This window comes from Indicator indicator, chromosome 34 (assembly GCF_027791375.1).
Source record: "Indicator indicator isolate 239-I01 chromosome 34, UM_Iind_1.1, whole genome shotgun sequence".
NCBI lineage: Eukaryota > Metazoa > Chordata > Aves > Piciformes > Indicatoridae > Indicator > Indicator indicator.
Genome location: NC_072043.1, coordinates 579,302 through 599,343, shown reverse-complemented (window position 1 = coordinate 599,343; position 20,042 = coordinate 579,302). Strand labels below are relative to the sequence as shown.

The 20,042-nt window shown below is 53.7% G+C and overlaps 1 protein-coding gene across 1 annotated transcript in view; it reads left to right on the top strand.

Annotated features, from left to right (window-relative positions):
- The first annotated feature begins 3,610 nt into the window (after positions 1–3,610).
- The window catches only part of CADM1 (cell adhesion molecule 1), a 74,986-nt gene continuing 58,554 nt past the window's right edge, over positions 3,611–20,042 (top strand). Inside the window, exon 1 of the mRNA XM_054395551.1 lies at positions 3,611–3,696. Coding sequence (XP_054251526.1) covers positions 3,611–3,696 — 86 coding nt within the window. The remainder of the gene's footprint in view (positions 3,697–20,042) is intronic.

Here is a 20,042-nt window from a genome sequence, read left to right as displayed (position 1 = left end):
GCTTTCAACTTCACATTCTTTAACCTTGTCCTGTTCCTTGCTGAGTGCTGACACTTTGAAGGCAGATGAAAATCAAACTAAACTTAGCAGCAAGCAGAGCTCCTCTTCTTCCTCCCTTCCCCCATGGTGCCCATTCCAGGCTCTGCCTGCAACGGCACCATGGGGAGGGGAGGAGGAAGAGGAGCTCTGCCTCAGATGTGATGGTGAATCCTTGGTGTAGCTGCAGCCAGCCTGGGGAGCCACCATGCTTGGACCCTACACTGATGGCTCCCCACAGCATGGGTAGAGTGCCTGGCAGGGAGGGCATGGTCTGCCCATTCCTGCTGTATGGGTTAGTTTGGGGGTGTTTGGGAAGGGGGAACAGATGTAGATGGCCACTCTTGAGGTCATCTTCAGTCCTTTCCAGATGGGAAAACTACTTTCTGGTTGTCTTCCCTCACACTTTGGGACCTCTGGTTGGTTTGTCCTTGAGAGAGGTGAGGTTTTGTTTGGTCTTGGTAGAGGATGGAGCTGATCAGAGGAACTTTCCTAACCCTGAGTGCTTCGTTGCAGTGCTGACAGCCCATGTGCATGCTGCTCCTCTGAGGAGCCTCCCTCAGATATTCCCCAGCCCCCTGAGCCTCCCCCGGGTGGTTGTTTGAGCAGAGATTAATTGTTGTGCTGTGTGGTGGTGGCTGTTCAAACCTGAGTCCTCAGGGGAAGGGATTTTTTGTAAGCCTCCAGACATAATTGGAGCTGTTGTCTGCATTTCAGCAAACAAATGGATTGACCCTTGGTAGCTGTGAGCTCTGCTCCAGATAAAGACATCTCAGCTGCTTCAGGTGCCCTGGAAGTGGGCAGGAAAAGAGGTGGGATGGGTAACACAGGGTACCCCAACTGCCCTTTGTACCACTGAAAAGGGAGACTTGAGGGTCAGGAGACGATGGCCACCAGCATCCTGGCCTGGAACAGCAATGGTGTGGGCAGCAAGAGCAGGGCAGGGATTGTCTCCCTCGACTTAGCACCAGGGGAAGTTTAGACTGGACATTAGGAGAAACTTCTTCCCTGAGAGTGCTCTCAAGCACTGGCACAGGCTTCCCAGGGAGGTGGTTGAATCTCCCCATCCCTGGAGGTGTTTCAAAGAGGCAGAGATGTTTGTCATCAGCCTGGGTGGAGTTAGAGGATGGTTGCCCTGGATGAGCTGAAGAGCCTTTCCCAGCTGAAATGGTTCTGTGTTTCTGTGCTCTTCCCCTTCTGTCACTGGGAGCTCTGGGAAGGGTTTGGTTCCCATCTGGCTGCTCCACTGCAGACAGCCCCTGCCGAGCTGCTGCCCAGCTGAGCAGCAGTGTGCTGGGTCAGGAGCCCTGCCTCCCCCGGTGACCTTCACAGCTCTGTGCTGCTGCCAGCTGATTGTTCATTGTTCTCCAGCCTTTCATCTGGCACCATTTGGTTTGCATTTCTAATGAGGAGGAATTGGTGACAGCTCTGGATTAAACAACCCCCATGGCTGGCCAATTAAAGGCCTCTGAGTGCTGAGCTGCTGCTGCATGGCAGGGCTGCCTGGCTATTATTAGGCTGCAAGATGCAGCTGAGAAAAGAGCCTGGCTATGCCCTTATCTCCTGGAGCCACTTGAACCTGCTTGTGCCCATCTGGGCAGCAAATGTACCTCTCCAAATCCTATGCCCAGCACCAAACAGAGGCCAGGCCAGTGCTGAGCTGCTGATGCTGAGCCCTCCTGCCCTGGATCAGGATGTGCTGGGTGCCATCGGGTTTTGCTTGGGTGAGCAGAATCTGTTTCCAGCAGCTGTGGGACAAAGAGGAGCAGCCCTATAGGGAAGTTTGTGTCTGGGAGGTTGCAGGGGGGGGTCCAGTTCCTCTGTCACTGCTGTGCAATGCCTGGGCACAGCCCCTCAGGTGCACTGGAGCTGTCCTCATTCAGCCATGGCACTCTGCATGTGCCAGTGGTGTGTGAAGCACCCAGCCTGTGCTCATCTCCCACAGCAGTGGGGGGCAAGAGGAAGGGGCCAGGCTCCTTGCAGTGGTGCCCAGTGATAAGAAAAAAAACAACAGGGACAAGCTGGAACCTAGGAGGTTCCACCTCAACATGAGCAGAAACTTCTTTGGTGTGAGGGTGCTGGAGGCCTGAAGCAGGCTGCCCAGAGGGGTTGTGGAGTCTCCTCTGGAGACTTTAAAGCCCCATCTGATGTGTTCCTGTGTGCCCTGCCCTGGGGGCTCCTGCTCTGGCAGGGGGATTGCACTGCATGATCCCCAGAGGTCCCTTCCAACCCCTCTCATTCTGTGATTGTGTGAAGCTGGAGTTGAAACACAACTTTCCCAGCCCAGAGCTTCATTTCCTTCTGGCTCTTGTGAAGCCCCTCCAGGACTTCTGCAGGTTCTCCCCCACAATTGCTGTGTTCTGTAGCTGCTGTGCTGATAACATTCTGCAGCCCTGGCTCCCCAGCATGACAAATTGGCAGTGTTTTTAGGCCCTCTATTAGCTGTGTTCCCAAGGAATCAAATTAAAGTCATCTTCTTTTATAGCAGGGTAGAAGCTGCACATGCAGCTATTTTTTATGGCCAACAGAGTTCTTAAGGTAAGTTGAAGCTGTTCCAATGGCTGCTCCTCCACACAGCACCAGCCCTGACGAATGGCTGCTGTGACTCCTTCCCTCAGCAGACGGGTACAGAGTGAGGATTTTCCATGGGCTGCTCAGAGAATGCATAAATTTCTAGTTTGGGAAGAGGGAGGTAGCTGCTGAAACGTTTAACCTGACAAGAAGACAGAGGATTGCTCTCTGATCTTGCTGGCACTGTAAGGGAAAGCTCAGCTGATGAACTTTGTCAGCAGCTTGCTGCTGCTGTAGAGTTTTTGATGGGAGGAGCAAATAAGCCATGAGAGAAAAGTTTCTTGGCAGGAGTTCTGCCTTTGTTGCCCCAGGAATCATAGAATCACTGAACCACTCAGGCTGGAAAAGACCTTTTAGATCATGGAGTCCAACTGCCATGGCCACTAGACCACGTCCTGAGGCACCACATCCACAGCTTCTTGAGCACCTCCAGGCATGGTGACTCCACCACCTCCCTGGGCAGCCTGTGCCAACCCCTCACACTCTCAGTAAGGAAGTTTGTCCTGATGTCCAGGGGAGGGCTGTGGGAATGTCTTGTTCTGAAAAGCAAAAAGCAAACTGCTCCAGCAGCAGCCTTCTGCCAGTTCAAAGGGATGGTGATGTTTGGGTTAAAGCACACAGCAAGGAGCCTGCTTGGGCTGCCTGAGTCCCATGGGAGCAGCAGAAAGGACATCCCCAGACCGGGATGATTTGGCATGGAGCTGCGGTGCCAGCAGAGGTGATGGGAATTAAAGCCCTACTCTGGATCCTGCTCTGGGCCCATGCTCTCCAGGCTGGATCCTTTGGGGCATCGTGGAGCACAGGGTGCAGACCTAGCCTCTTCCCCAGCATCCTTCTGGATGGATCCTTCTGACTTCGCTTGGAGCCAGGCGATGTCAGCACGAGGGCCTCAAGCTTTGCTGCTGTGCACTTTTTTTCCTGCATGGAATGAAGTTTTATTTAGCAGGATATTAATTGAGCATTGCCCTTCAGAATGCATCCTCTGATCCTTTCAGTTGGGGAGATGGATGAGAAAGGAGCGACTCAGTTGAAAGGCAAAATGACACTTGTGGCTCCCTGGCTGCGCCTGCAGCGCTTCGACTTTCATTTGTAAGAGGGGAATTTGGCTTCAGATTTTGCCAGCTAAAAAGAAAATATTTTGATACAAGCTCATGAGTCATGGAGATAAAAGGGAGGAAGCCTGAGCACTCGAGCTGCCTGAGCTTCCCAAGCAGAGAGGGAGAGGCTGAGGCTGACATACGGCACGACAGGGCTGAGGGCTGAGGAGCAGCTTGGTTGCTTCTGCAAAGATGGGAAAGGGTTCTGGGCAGGCCAGTGGAGAGGCTGAAGAGCGTGAGAGGGCTCTTCCAATTCTCATTCTTGAAGCACCACTTTTGAAAGGATCCTCCTGTCCTGCTCCTCTCTCATGTGGCTGCTCACAAGAGAAGGTTCTCGTTTTCCACCCCAAAGATCAGCTGTGTCCTGTGAGGTGGTGGCAGGAAAAGTGGCTCTGAGACTAAACACAAACGTGTCAGGCTGAGGCAGCTGAGCAGAGGAGAAGGCAAGGGAGAGGCTCTCAGATGGAAACCAGGTGGCTGCACCTGGTACCGTGTGCCTGGAAGGCTCCTGTCTGGCAGAGGCAGAGGAGCAGGCACAGCTCTGCCCATGTGTGGCACCCAGTGGCCTCTGTGGCACAGGACCCTGAGCGCTGCTTTGGCACCACACTGCTGCTGGTTCTGTGCTGATGTGCAGATGAGAAGGCTTTGGTTTTCTGGGCCCTGTTTGTTCAGTGTAATTTCAGCTCTAAACAAATGCAGTGGCCAGAGAGCTGTAAAATGTGCAGGCGAGAGCAGGCCTTTAATATTCATCATCTTGAAGTGGCACCCAGTGGCACCCAAGAGTGCCTGGGCAGAGCTGGGTGCCAGGCAGACCAGGGAGCAGGGAGCCTGCCCTGCTGATTGGTATTCGAGATGCAAATCTGAAATTAGTTTGAGGTTTTTAAAATGGATTTTTAAATGCCAGGCACATGAGAGGTGGAATTGATATTGATATTAATATTAATAGGCTTTAAAAGATATTTAGTGAAATATTTGTGTAATTTAATTTTCTTCCTAAGCAACTCAGGAAAGCATCTCCTGGCCATGGGGCTCAGGGAGCTCTGCTGCACAGCCTGGCTGAGATGTCACCATCAGCTGAGCCTAGCTGAGAGGTGTCCCTGCCCATGGTGGGGAGCTTGGAGCAGATGGTGTCTAAGGACCCTTCTGACCTTAGCCATTCTGTGATGATGACGATGATGATGACGATGATGATGATGATGATGATGATGATGATGTACCCAACATGGACAGGGGTGGCTGAGTCCTCCCTCATGGGTACATCCCTGTTCCTGCCCTTTGGCTGCCATCGAGCTGTCAGCATCAATTCAGTGCCTACTGAGGGGCTGTGCCCATCCCACTGCTCTGGGACAGGAGTGTGGGGGAGAAGGACTTCTCCAGCTCCAGTCCTGGCACACTGCTGAATGGGGTGAGGAGCAATTAGCACAGCTCGGCCCAGATGCAGGGGGAGGGCTTCTTCTGGGGGCCTGCAGTCCCACAGCAGGGAACCTTCCTCCGGGCACAGGGGAGCTGGGGAGGAGCAGCAGTGGTATCCTGCAGATATAAATAAAATGAGGACAGTTGCAGCAGGAGGAGGAGATGGGAGAGAGTGAAATATTAATGACGATATAAAGCTCTGCACCTACAGTGAGAGCAGAGTGATGTTCCTGCTCATGTCTTCATGTTCAGCTAGCTGGAGCTTTAAATTTTAAAGCCTGGGTGGAGAAGAGGGGCAAGGTTAGGCAGCTCGTTAGAGAGCTGGAGCTGTGCTCAGATAGCTCAGCAGCTGGAAGGGGAAGGAAGCCTTTGGTACAGAGATCTGGCAGCGTCCCTGTGTCTGAGCTTGGGCTGTGGAGCACCAGGCTGCTGTCCCCCCCCCAGGCACTGCTGTCCCCAGATGCTGCTGCCCTGGCGCAGCTCTGCCTGGGAGCAGGATGAGGATGGGGCTTCTGGGTGGGATGACTCTGCTGGGCACCATGAGAGTGAGGGCAGGGCACCCCTTACTGACCTGGACAGTACCCACTGGGCCATGAGAAGCTCAGGGAGGTGAAACAGGGCATTGGAATGCAGTGTGTGGGTGAGCAGCATCTGCCCAGGTGGCATTGGTGGCAATGGACTTGTGAGGCAAACCCACCATGAAAGGTCTCCTGCAGGGAGTGTCTGGGGGCAGCTGCCCTGCTGGGGGCTGTCGACCATTGTGTGGGGCTGCAGCGAGATCCTGCTCTGGGCATTCACTTCAGCCTGGCTGGGCTGGCAGCAGTGAGGATGTTCTTCTGCAGGAGAAGTCATGGTGCAGGAGAGGTGTGCTGGCACCTCCACAGCTGCTGCAGGTACCTGTCAGCTCTGGCTCCCAGCTCCTCTTTTCAGCAAGGAGTTTGCCTCCACCTACAGGAAGCAAAAAGCAAGAGAAAGGCCACAGTGGCACAGCCTGGCAGTGCTCATCTTCCTGAGGAGCTCTGGAGAGCATCTCAGTGGTGTCTGGGGCTGTGTGGAGCACTCAGAGATGCTCCTGCAAGGTGCCATGGCAGCCTGGAGAGCTCCTACCCATCAGACAGGTTTTAATTTGCCTTTTCTCATGGTCCAGACCCCACAAGAAAGCAGGTGACGAGCTGCTAATGGCATTGGGGTTGGCATTTGTGAGGCTCCCACTGGGGTTGGTGGTCGAAAGACAAAGCAGAGCCCTCTAAGGGGAACCTGCACGGTGCTGGGAGGCTCTGGGGGAAGCAGAGCTTCCCTGCCTGCTCTGGAGGCACCACTGACTGGCTGGAGTGGTGGTGGTTCTGGGGCTGAGCTCAGCCAGGCTACTGCAGCCCTGTTCCCTCTTTGCAGGGCTGGTTCCTGTTTCTCCCTACATCAGAAGGGGACACTCAGGGGCTGCTTCCTCCTGCTCTGCACAGAGCCTTTTGCTTCCTGCTTCGTTCCCAGCATGGGGAACAGCCTGAGCCAGCCTCTCCTCGTTGGGTGCACAGAAGCTGCTGTGGGTGTTGGGATGATTTTGCAATGTGGCCAGTTTCTAACTCAGATGTCCCTGTGCAGAGCACTTGTAGGAGGCGCCACACCAGGGACCTGGCACCTCTCAGGCATTGGTGGTGTGGTTGTGTGCAGCTTGGTGTGAAAGCAACCAGCAGGGAGCCAGGGCAAAAGCTCTGAGTTCAGGGAGGGGGAAGTGGTGGAGTCCCCTCCATTGGACAGTTTGAAGACTCAGTTTCCCGGGGTGCTGGGGCAGCTCCTGTCAGCTCTGCTGTTACCTGGAAAGGTTGGACTAGGTGGTCCTTGGGGTACCTTCCAACCTAGCGCTCTGTGACTGTGAGATGTTGTGGATGGGCAGGTCCTGGTCCTGCTCTTTGGAGCAGAGTTCTCTGGATGCTCAGAGCCAGAACAAGGGGGGACGTGGATGGCAGGGAGGAGATGCTTGCTATAGCTGGAGGAGCAGTCTGTCCCCTTCGTCTGTCAGTCCAAGAGCCAGGCCCTGGAGCTGGTGCCACCCTGCTGGAGAGGTGTCCTTGTGTGGTGGGCAGCAGGAGCAGTGCCTGAGTGGTGCCTGGCAGAAAGGAGCTCCAGGCTCTGTGTGTCCTGCTGAGGCTACCTGGGAGCAGAGCTGCGAGCTGACCTTTCTCTTTGTGAGCTGGAAGCATGGAGGAGCTGTGGATTTGGGTTTAATTAAGCAGTAAGGCCCAACAGATGGTGCTTTTCTGGGTGATTATGGAAGGTCTCTGCCGTGACTGAAGGCGCAGGAACGCGGCACTGGGCTGCGTGGTGCGGCTGGAAGTGGCTGAGGTCTCAGGGACTTGAGTGTGGTGAGACGTCTGCCATCACTTCTGCTGCCACTCAGGCATCTGCTGCAGTGCTTCCCCACCCCTGTGCCTGGCAATGCTTCCAGGCCCCTCTGGCCAAGGTGCTTGGGTGCTTCTGGACAGTCACAGAGTCATTAACATCTCTGAGGTCATCAGGGCCAACCTTCTACCCAGCACCTCCATGCCCACTAGACCCTGTCCCAGAGTGCAGTGTCTACTTGGTTCTTGAACACCTCCACCTGGGGACTCCACCACCTCCCTGGGCAGTCTCTGCCAATCCCTGACCACTCTTGCAGCAAAGGAATTTTTCCTAATCTACAACCTAACCCTCCCCTGGCACAGCTTCAGGACATCTTCTCTTATCCTGTCTTTACTTGGGAGAAGAGACCAACACCAGCTGCATGACAGCTTTGCATGGAATTCTCTCTGCTGGGTGCTTCTCTGCACGCTTGCAGCTGCCATTTTGAGGCTGGAGGACATTAAAAAGCAGCAGAAGCAAGGAAGGATGTGGAGTTAATGGGGCAGATCTGGCCCTTCTGCAGCTCTTGGAGCAGGGGCCAGGCACTGAGCTGGAGCTGTGGCTGCTGCTGCTGGCATGCCCCAGCCTTCCCCTTTTCTTGCCCCCAGCACCATCAGGGGTGGGAGCTGCTGGCAGCCTGGCCCTGAACTTGACTCCGACAGTATCGGAGATCAGTCGCTAATGCTCCTCAATTTCTCTCATTAATGGAGAATTTGAAGAGCTCAAACTGAAATAGATTCACTTGCTGGCTGTGAAGCTGTTAGAGGGATGATCTATGAGAGGATGTTGTGGTAGCTGTGGTCTTCCCAGGGAAAATCACCTGTTGGGCTTCCATCCCCCGCTGCCAGAGGAGATCCAGGGTTGTGCCTCAATGGGGTCCATCCCCTGCTGCCAGAGGAGATCCAGGGTCATGCCTTGAATCAGGAGTTGTGCAAGAAAGCTTTAAAATTGGAGTTGGAGAGGCCTTTGTTCCTCCTCGACCTTGCCACTGGTCTAATGAGCTGTGTCCTCATTAGCCCTTGTTGTGGGGTGGTCGCCTGAGGAGGGATCTGGTGTGCCCCACGCAGGGTCACTGCCCCTGGCACGGCCGTTCTGAGGGCACCAGATTGGATCCATGCAGCACTGTGGAAGGCAGCTCGTGGTGGCAGATGAGCTGGCATGGTGCCACTGTCAGAGACAATGTCCCACTTCAATATCCTGCACTGGGCTGGGAAGAATAATTGCTGCTATGAAATAATTCTGCAATTAGGGCTGTAATTAAGGGCAGTTTGTTAATGAAGGTGCTGGGTGAGTGATGGCTGTGGGGTGCTCATGTGCCAGGCGATTGGCTGGGGCGCTGGGGGTGGCTGGGGACTCGGTGACACAGCTGCCAGGCTGGCAGGATGGATGGCAGTGCCGGCTGCTGCTGGTGATGAAGTGCTGTCATTAGCCTCCTGCCCCGTGGGAACTGGGCAGGCAAGGAAAAGGAAACTGCAAACATGCCAGGGAAGGCAGTGGCTGGCCAGGGCCCCTCTGCCCCACCGTGCCCACACCACATGCAGATGCCCTTCCCCAGCTGATTCTGTGCCTGCTTCTGAACCTCTGGGTTTGTTTTGCAGCCACAGGAGCTTCTTTGGGCTGAATCTTTGTAGCTCATTTCAAGCTGCCTTTGCTTTTCCTCTTGGAACACAAAGCACTGCAGGCTGGGCAGGTCAGGGAACAGCAGTGCCAGGAGAGGCTGAGATGTTGGCTGGGAGGTCTGGCTGGGGTCTTGAAGCAGTCTTGGGTATAGGTTTGTATGTTCAGGGGCAGGAGTTAGACTGCCCAATGCCTCAAGGCATTGTGGGGAGGCAGCTGGCCATAGCCTGAGGGGCAGTGAAGGTTCACTGGAGCCCTGATGCCATCCCTGAACCAATACTTGAGTGTCACTCGGAGCTCTTCGTGGGGCTCATGGGCAGAGCTTCCAGCATGAGAGAAGGGCTGTGGGTGTCTCATTGTCCCTAAACTAGAGGAGACTTTCCCAAGAACTCCAGGTACCAGGTTGCTCTTCTGATGGTTTTGGTTAGCAACCAGAAAGCCAAATTCCCAGGTGGTGTTTCTGTGGGCAGCAGTTACAGCACCTCTAGCCAGGAGGTCAGGAGTGTTGCCTTTTCCTAGTGGGAGCAAAGGGGAGGAAGCTGTGGTAGAAATGGGAACAGGACAGATTTCAGATTCACTGAAGAGCAAAGCATGGCTCAGGGGATGAGGTCTGAGGTGCCAGTTAAAGCCCAGAGGCATGCAGTGTGCCCTTTGGTGTTTGGCTACAGAGCAGCTCTCCTCTGGCTTCCTTTACCCCACCACAGCCTGGGCAGGAGAAGGCTTCCCGCCAGCAGCAGTCCTTGGCAGGGCAGGGAGGTGTTGTCTTTGGAGTCATTTCAGAGATGAGGAATTTGTGTTCCCAGCCTCATCACTGGGCTGCTCAGAGCCTTTTCTTTTAATTGGATTTGCAAGCATCCCGGAAAGGATGCTTACGTGTGCCCAGCAGGGTCTGTGGCACTGCAGAGATGTTCTTCTGGCTATCACAGAATGGGAGGAGTTGGAAGGGACCTCCAGAGATCCAGTCCAACCCTGCTGCCAGGGCAGGAGCACCCAGGGCAGGTCACACAGGGACACATCCAGGTGGGTTTTGAAAGTCTCCAGAGAAGGAGACTCCACAACCTCTCTGGGCAGCCTGCTCCAGGGCTCTGTTACACTCACCACACAGAATTATCTCCTCATGTTGAGGTGGAGCCTCCTGGGTTCTAGCTTGTACCCATCAGGGTGAAGCAATCCTGGCCCCACAGGTCAGTGTGCTCAGACTGAGGTCCAGGAAGGGCTGACCGAGGTCCAAGAAGGGCTCAGAGGGAAGCATTCCTGCAGTGGCTCCAGGTGTCTTTCACGGGAACGCTGGTGGGGAGGGAGGGAAGCAGCCTGGCTGCTGGGTTTACAACAGGCTTGTCAGGGGCTGTGTGGATCTCCATGATGGAGATGGATCAGGTTCTTCTCCATGCCAGTTGCTGTGTCAGGGCACTGCTAATTCCCAGGGCCCCACGTGCCGGGAGCCTGCCTGCCTGCAGCCCGTGAGCAGGCTCCAAGCCGCGCACAGCAGATCCGATCCAGGCAACTTTTCCGTTCTATTTTTGGAGAAGTAGTTAGTAAAGGAGAAGGGAATTGATTTTGGTGTCAGAAAGGACATTTCTGACAGGAGCATACTTTGAAATGATTCAAGGCATCTGTTTCTGTTGCAGACACCCAACGCTGCTAAGAGCTGTACCTAAATTAAACTGTTGGAGATGTCAGCTCCGGGTGCTGAGGCAATTTGCATCCCGCCAGCACGGGGGGAATTTTTATCATCTGGTGAACAAAGTCTCTCCCACGGCAGCTATTTCTGTTGGACCTGCAGACCTTCACGTGCACTTTGGGTGCTGGTGGTGGGAGCAGATGGGGCAGGGTGTGAAGGTGCAGGCAGGCTGCTGGAGCTTTGGGCTCAGCGGTGGCTGTGCTTGGTGGGTTAGTTTTGGCACCTTCCTGCTGCGGTCATGGTTCTCCCACGGCAAAGTGCTGGGAGAAGTGCTTCAGCTCCCTGAAGCTGGAGAACACCTTCCCCACAGAGAGCATGCCCCATCTTCCATGCTCTGCTGAGGGCCTGAAGAAAGCTGCTGTCTCAAGGTGGATGATAGATTGATAAGAAAGGCTTCTAGAGCTCCACAATTAAAAGGTTTTTTACTTCCCCCACTTCCGAAGAGCTCTGCTGGTTTACTGCTGGAGCCTTGGCTGGGAGCCTGGCTGACCTTGGATCCATGCCTTTGAAGCACCAGCAGGGTTTCTTGTGCCCCATGGTGGCCTTTTGTGTGCAGAACAAGCTGCTCTTGTGGCCATCAGCTTTGCAGAATATGGGGTTTGGTTAAGCCCTGACTTGAGGCAGTGGATTACCTTTGATCTCATGAATCAATAAGCTATTGATCAACTGATGGGCAATGCTTCGGTGAAGGTGAGCCAAGGAGGGCTGGCACTGGTGAATCTGACTCTGGCTCTGCCCACAGAGGACAGCTGCCTGTGGAAGATGTCCTAGGTCAGCCCTAGCTTCCCAGGGCCTTTCCTCCTTGAGACTGCAGCATTCAGCTGCCCTGGCTGCTGCCAGAGGGAGCATAATTCCTGCTCATTGAGCTGCTGACCGAGGTGACCCAAGAGCCGCTCTGAACCTCGGCTTCATTAGGTCTGTGAAGGTAAAGAGTGCTCCTGAGGGACCAGCTCTGCGTTCAGCTCACAGCTCCTCAGAGAGCCAGCAGGCAGCTCAAATGCACATTGCCATTGTCCTCCCCATAGCAGTGTGAAGGAAGGAGATAAAGCAGAGGACCTTGTGTGCTTGTGGCTGAAAGCTGCCGGACAAGATGTCCAGGAGCTGTGTGCAGGCAAAGCGATAGGCACGGCGCGGGCAGGGAGAGCTCTGCTCACCGCCTCCAGGAGATGGTATCTCAGGAAACAGAAAGGGCCTTAAGCCCTTGAGCCTTTGAGTTCCTGACCGTGTGGCCTCCTGCATTCTCCACAGGTCTTTCAGTGCAACCCTGTGGTGCTGCTGCTGCTGGTCTTTGGCATTCCAGCTGCACGGCTCCAACTGCAGCGATCGATCACAGCCCTGCCCTGCCTGCTGTATTGACAGGCAGCTTAAATAGGGCTCATTTGAGGAAGTGCAGCATGGATAATTAAGCAATGCACTCTACAAGTTGGTGATCAGCTTCTGGTGGAGGACCAATAATGAATAAAAAGTACATTAACTAAATTAAACTCTTGATGCCCGTAGGTCTGTAACTGTAGAGCTGCCTTTATGAAATTCATTACAGTTTCTAAGAGTCCTGTTAATCAAAAGGCTCCTGCAGAAAACATTCTGGGAATTAAAGTTTATTTTATTTCCGTGTTGTTTAGGGCAGAGATGAGCCTGGCTGCTGCTGCTCTGCCTGAATGCTTAACTGCTCTGACTCCAGGCCCATCAAATGCAGGGGAATGGAATTTAAACAACTAAATGGTCTCACCCCCTCCCTGAAATCTGCATAACGAGAGTTTGCGGTGGCTGCTAATGGCCTCTCCTCCTCCGTGCTGTGCCTGCCTGTGTGGTTAGTGCAAGTCAGCAGATTCCCAGCCTGGCTGTCTCAGCTTCTGCAACCAAGGGATGCTGCAGCAAAGTTCCTGTCAGTGAGTGCTGCTGGAGTACCTGCTAACTGCTCCAGCTTCATCCCCTGTTGATGGACACACCTGTGCTTGGATTTCTTTCTCTGGGGCACTGAAGTTGTGTTGTTTTCCATGGAGGACACAGAACCCAGGCCAGGAGCTGGGATGGCCTCTGTGAGCAGGACCAGGGACATGTGTGCTTCCCGAGGTGCCCAGCCCTGGAGCCAGGCTGGCTGCAGTTAATTGGTGTCAGAGATTCATCTTCTTCACGCTCCAGAAAGCAGCTCTCTGATTCTTGTACCTTTTTTTACCCAGTCCTCATCAAGCAGCCAAGGTACAGCAGAGAGGGAGCTGAGCCAGGCTTGCTCCAGCTAGACCACGGTGCAGGCAAGGTTTGGGATCTCAGAGCACAGACATGGGCAGGACTCGTCCCTGGCACAGCTTCACCACTCACCAGGGCATGCAGCAAAGCTTCCCCTGCTCCTGCCTGCCTCGCCAGGATGCTGAGTTGGGGCTCAGCACCTGCTCCAGAATGGGATTTGCATGGCTGTGATCATGCTCCAGCTCTAACTGTGTAATTTAAGTGCATGTAGACATGTGCTCATGAGCTGCCCTCATTGATGCCCTGGAAGCTCTTTCCCTGCAGACCTCTCCACCCAGCAGACACTCTTCTTTCCATCCAGGTGTGGAAGTGGTTTGGACCAACATGGGCAGGCTACAGAACCTGTGTTCGCTCCCCCCCTGCCCTCCCAACTTTTATTTTTTGCTGGTGAGAGGCTGCCAACAGCAGACTTGGATGGGAGCCATTTATTTGTGGCACAGTCAGTCTTCCCTTAGAGAAAACCACCAGTGAATTAGCTTTTGCATAGTGTTTCAATCAAAGCACTTGATCCTTGTTTCTGCCAGATAATCCTAAGAACTTCTTATTTGGAGAATAGAAGACTGTGATGGATTTAATTCATAAAGGGAAGCAGCCGTAAGGAATGTAAATGTAAGAGCCTGATAAGGGAGGATTTCCTAGTTGCTATGACAACCCCTGGGTCATGAGCCTGAGAAAATGTAAAGTAAGTCCTGGAGCTCTGAAGATGATTATAAAATTTAACTGTCATTCTTCATTTGGATTTGATGGCAAACATTATTTACTTAAGTTTATCTCCAGGCAGGCGAGGATCCTTTCTTCCCACTTTAGATGGGAGCCTTGGATCACAGGCGAAGGTGTCGCGTGGCGCTGACGTTACAAAGCCAGCCTGCTGCTTGTCGTTCCAGCCAGAGAGCTTGCATGGCATATCCCCCTGGATTCGGTCATTCCCCCCCAGGAAGCAGAGGTGTTATCCCCTGCATCCTCAGGAAAGCCTCCCTGATGCTGCTTGGCACCGAGGGATGCTCCCAGCATGGGGTGGCTGTGCCAGCTGCAGCTCCTCTGCCCCGGGGATGCCCTCCCTGCTGGTTCCTTAACCTGGAATCCAAATGTTGGCTTCCACAGGGTAAGGACTGCTCACACCTTAGGAGTTGTTCTGCCTTGTGGTGAGGAATGAGGAGGCATCTGTGGCCATCCCACAGCCCATCTCACCAGGGCACCAGAAAGTTTGGTCTGTTTGGTTCTCTTCTTTGTTGTTCGGTTCTCTTGGCTCTGTTTGTTTGGTTCTGTTTGTTTGGTTCTGTTTCTGTCCTCTGGTTTAAAACCAGTGGATGGTTCCTCTCCCAGCCCATAGAAGTTGAGGGCTGAAGGAGTATTTCCAGCTGGAATAGAAGAAAGATAAAGTATTGCTGTGTGAGCTGCTGCCATCCCTGGATTAAGGGCTTGGGGAACTGGGCACTGCCTGGGTGTGTGGCAGTGATGGAACAAGCAACTGCCTGCTGCCAGGTTGTCCCAGATATGCTGGCTGCTGCAGAAATGCATATTAGGGCTGTACCAGCCTGTCTTAAGCTCTCCAGAGAGAAATCAGGGACTCCCTGGCTTCCCAGAGTCCCTGCTGTACATTTAGGTTTCAAGCATTCCTGGCACCGTGCAATCAAAGGTAACTCCAGTGAGCACCACTGTGCTGGGTGCAGAGTGAGGGATGCCAGCCCTGCCCCTCTGCAGGGGCCTTGGGGCTCTTCTGGAAGGTGGAGCTGATGCTGTGGGTGGGAAGGGTGAAAGCAGCTGTGCAGAGAGGACCTTGGGTGTACAGGGAAGTTTCACTGAGATGATGAGGAGTTGGCACAGGCCCAGGGAGGTGGTGGAGTTGCCATCCCTGGAGGTGTTCAAGAAAGTGTAGGTGTGGTGCTTCAGGACATGGTTTAGTGGTCATGGCAGTTGTGTTAGGGTTGGACTTGATGATCTTGAAGGTCATTTCCAAGTTTAGTGATTCTCTAAGATACAGACAGTGAGTTGTCCCCCATGTAAGGTTAACCCTTCTGCATCATCTCCACCCTCTGCTCAGAAAGAGAGGACAAACTGTGAGGCTGTTGCAGCTCTGCTATCGGAATGTCTGACTCAGAAGAAGAGCACTGAAAATCATCCAGAATCTCAATCTGAACTTTTTTTTTTCTTTTTTTTTTTTTTAACTCCATTTGAAAGGTTTTTCTCTTGCTGTTCAGCCTTCCTCAGGGTGATAAAAAGTGGAGTCATTTGATTCAAAGAGTTCACATCAACCAAATTCCTTTCAGCGGCACCACGAGTTAAGGCTCTGCTATTTCTGAGGCCACTCTCACAATTGCAATTGGGGGAACTCTGTCACCTTGGTGGCTTTCATCCTGCAACAGAGCTGGCATGGATGGATTCTGGTCAGGAGCAGAGTTTAGAGCCATTGATAAAGAGAAGGAGCTCTTGTGGAAATGGAGCAGAGAATTATTGCTGTGCTGAAAAAGCAGAGCTCGGTGCTTTTGCTGGGGTAGGGACTCGGGCACTGCGCTTGTCCACGTGAAGATTGAAGCAACCTGAATCATGGAATCACAGAATGGTCTGTGTTGGAAGGGAGCTGTGAAGGTGATCCAGACCCACCCCCTCTGCAGTCAGCAGAGGCTTCCTCAACTAGATCAGGTTGCATGAAGTTCCCCTCGGTGCTTTTTCTCTCACTCAGCAGCTTGTCAGGGAACACATCCCATAGACAAGGGACCAGATCTGAACCAAGGCAGACACAGTTTTCCACATACAAAATCTGTCTGGGCAGGGAAGGAGCTGCAGCTAGTGCCTCTGTGTGTCAGTCCTGTGCAGCTTCCCCCAAGAACTTCTTTCCGGCAATTCTCACTTGCTCTCAAAGTGGTGCTTTTCTGCCTGCAGCAGAGAGATGTTGGTTTCCCTCTTTGTAACCCAGTTTAGCTGGCATAAAAATAAAGCTGCGCTGTTTGCATCTGCCGATGCTCAGCTCAGCTGAGCCCAGGAGGAGGGGTCTGGGCTGCTTCCACACCCAGCTTACTTTCAGGGGCTGGGAAGTTTGGGGTTTTTTTTTTGCCAGGTTTGGTTCGCTTTGCACACTTTGCTCATGCTCAGATGCAAAAATAACCTTTTTCTTTGTCTGTGTGAAGGCCTTGCCCACTGCACATTTGCCTCTTCCTTCCTTCAGCAGAGTGGTTCTGGGGATGGTGGTGGGGAGGTGTCCTGGTGCTTGGCATCACCTTCATCAGAAAGGTGGAGAAGGCTCCAGGGAGGACCTTGGAGCTGCCTTCCAGTACATGAAGGCATCCTGCAGGAAGGCTGCAGAGAGACTTTTCATGAAGGTATCTAGAGACAGGACAAGGGGGAATCATTTGAAGCTGAGGGAGAGCAGGGTGAGGCTGGAGCTGAGGAAGAAGTTCTTCAGTGAGGCTCTGGAACTGGTTGCCCTGTAGATGATCTCCAAGGTCCCTTCCAGCCTCAGCCATTCTATGATCTGAAAGGGCATTTCCAGCCTAAGTGTGATTCTATGAGCACATTGCAACTGACCCTTTCCCACAGGAGCCCTGGACCAGCCCAGTGCAGCCTGACCCCACAGCACTGGGGTCACGCCAGACCCTCCTACAAAATGGGGATCTGGAGCAGCGTGCAGGAGGCTGCACGTGTAAAGGCGAGCCCGGAATAGCTGCTCCCCAGGCAGTAACAGGTAGCTGCCATTCTCTTCAGCTGGCACAGCCGCCGGCGCTCCCGCCACGGGAGCTGGCAGAGCCTTGCAGTGGTGGGTGGTGAACAAAGGCTGCTCTCAGAAACATTTTCCAGACAAAGCGAGAATTAAAAGCAGGGAGCTGGTGTAAAGCACCGGTGCTAACGATCCGGGTGGAGGGAGTTGCTGGGAACACCCATGCTCGGCTGATAGTGGTGAAATGAGAGCTCTGCCTGCTCTTGGGCTGCTCTCTCCTCTCTGCGAGGTGTGGGTTGCTCCTGAGCTGCTTTGCCTCCTGTTGATACCGCAGCAGAGATCGATGGTGTGAGAAGGTAGAGCAGAATTGGCTGCTAGGGTGAGGCCTCTCGGCGGCTCAGGTGTGATGGTGCTGCTGGACCCCCCAGCCCAGCATGGGCATTCTGCAGGATGTTGCCCTCTGAGCCAAGCCTTTGACTCATCTCTGACTAGCCTCCAAAGGGCTGGGGGTGGGTGCAGAGGGACGCTGTCCCCTGACAGGTCTCTTTGGAGAGCTCCAGCCCCTGACGCCAGCTCCGGCACTTGCCTCCCATAGCCCCTCCCGCGCTGCCTGCAGCTCTTCCCTTGTAAACACTCCGACGGTGTTGGTCCTGACAGCTCCACGGAGCCCACTCACCACCCGCCCTGCCAGCAGCAGCCAGGGAAGGCTGCTACTAGCTTCCCTCTTTTGGCAGGGGGAGGAACACGGAATGTTCTGGTGGGTTCTGCTTGCTGGCAGCAGTGTGGGCACTGGGGTGGTGTCAGCCCCACAGGGGCTGTCAGTGCTGCTCCTGTGCTGTGGGTTTGTGTCTCTTTTGCCCTGAGTTCCTTCTGTTCAACGTTTCCTGCAGACAGCAGCACACAGAAGCCATCAGGGCTGTGTTGTGTCAACCCTTGTTGGGATCAAAGCACTGCGTTCATGCCACCTTGTTCCTTATCAGCAGCACTTGTCTGTTTGTCTGTCTGTCTGCCTCCTAATTACCTCAGACGGATCCCTCCAATTGCAGGTGGCTCTGTTTGTGCCACCTGCCTCTTCATCCTTGTCACTCAGGAGTACCACAGGCCCTTGAGCAGGAGATGCCCAACTGAGCTCAGCTGAGGAGCAGGAGACCTGCAGGGACAGGTTGCTGTCCCCAAACTCCATCCTGGCTGGACACTTGGGACCTTCTCACTCCCATTACTGCAGCGCTTCAGCGTTCATGGCAGAGAAGTTCAGCCCTTGAGCTCCAGAGACTTGGTAAAAGGTTTGCATTTAAAAAGGTGAGCTGAGGGAGTCCTTCTGAAGGTTTAGGTGGTGGCAGGGGTGTGACTGGGCTCAGGAGAAGCTCAGGGGAACCTCTTAGCTAATGGTCACACCCCACTGTCACACACCTGCAGTTTTCATCGCTCTCTGCCTGTAATTGCAGGGGCTGAAGACCCTCAGCAACACGAAACCCCAAAGAGCTCATGGAGACATCGAGGGGGGCTTTGGTAAAGTGTGTTGTGATGGCACCAGGACTGGGTTTAGTCTGTGGCCCAGAAGGGCAGTGAGTAGATGAGGGGCAGCCATGGCTGTTCTCTGGGTAAGGGCAAGGTCACGGTGTAGAGTGCAGCAGGGAGGATCTCTGCAGGACCAGCTCCTGTTTGTGAAGAATTAGAATGAGGCTTGGGGGTTTCTTTCGTTTCTGCTTGTGACCTTTAAAGATGCTGCTCCTAAATTGATAAGCAGGCTGATGCTTTTAGCAACCCAATCCAACATTTCTTCCTCATAGAAGGACCATCTTTCAACCACCGTGGGGACCGCTGCCAGAAACTCTGCCTGTCTGTAACCCGCCTGGGGAAAAGCAGGGAGGCACTGAGGGGATCTGAGCTGACAAACAAGGGAAATGCAGCTTTATTTCAAAGGAGGACAAAGATTGATTTCCCCAGAGCCTCAGCCTCAGAACTTTCCATGCATTACTTCTTCCAGCTCTTTATCATGAGATGCTGCTGTTCAGTGGGACAGTAGAGAAGGCTCAGGGAGGTTGCCTGCACATCCTGAGCCAGGAGATGCTCTTTTACCTCTGTGCTGGTGAGGTGGATTGCAGAGCCCATGCAGGTGTCTGTGGGTTTCATGTGGGCTGTGCTGGTTCTGCTGGCTGTCCCCCTGCTTCTTGTGTGCCTCTGGGTGTCCATAGGTTCTCTCAGCTTCCTAAGCCTAAGTGCTGTTGTAGTGGGCTTGGGCCAAATCCACAGCTGGACCTGGATTTTTCCACCCTCTCACGGCTCTGGTGGGTTGCTGGACTCCCAGCAGTAGGGATTTCAGGAAGCCCCAGCCCAAGTGGTGAAAATAGCAACAGCAAATGTGCTGAGCTGAGAAAAATACTTTTGTTTGTGGTGAACAGCAGTCCAGTGTCTTCCAGGTGTGTGCTGCTGCATCCCAGTGATGAGCAGAGGATCCCTGATGCTGCCTGGCTCCATTGGTGAGACGAGGGCAGGGCTGGCATCCCCAGCTTGCCAGCCTGGCTAAGAGGCTTTCCCTGTGTTTCTTCTGTGTTCCTAGAGTGCTCCTTGCATGCAGGCGATGCCGCTGCAGACACCCTCAGTGCTCAGACTCCTCCAGCAGGACTTTCTGGTGCTCTGCCTTCTGCTGGTTGCGTTCTGCAGTGGATCTGGGGTTGTTCTGGGCACTCACACAGGAGCCTGCTTTGTGCAGTTGTAAATTTATTGCAGAGAAATCAGCGCTCTTCTGGTGGTGTCTCCTCGTTGCCCTTGGCCATCCCTTATCTTCCAGCCCAAGCAGGAAATGGAAGGTGTGGCTTGGATCCACACTGTTCTAAACCACACCAGAGCTGTGGGTAGCTCCACCGTGGTGCTTTGTTGGCCATCAATAAGGGGATGTTGTTGCACAAATGCTTCACTCCCGGCTATCCCAAGACCATTTTCTGACCAGCTTCTCAGTTTTGTGAGGTTCACCTTGATTTTCTCTGTGATGCCAAAGCTCTTGCCCATAACGTGGTTCTCCTCTCCAGTACCTGTTGGTCTCTTGTGATGAAGGCTGCCCCTAAGCCCTGATGACTCTGACCCCAGTGAGGGAGGGGGTGAGCCATGATACCCAGCCTGCCCCAATTGGCTCTGCAGCTGGATATTGCTTCCTCTCAGCAGCAAGGTGTTTGCTGAGCTAAGATGCTCCAACTGCTCCTTCTCTGTGGTCAGAAGATGCCTTCACCTTTGCACTTGGGCAGAAGTTTAAGCAAGGAGCTGAATTTCTTTCCAGTCCCTGGACAGCAACAACTGTGAGCAAAAACCTTCAAGTGGTAAAAATGGGTTTGGGGAACAAACTCAGGGTTGTAGA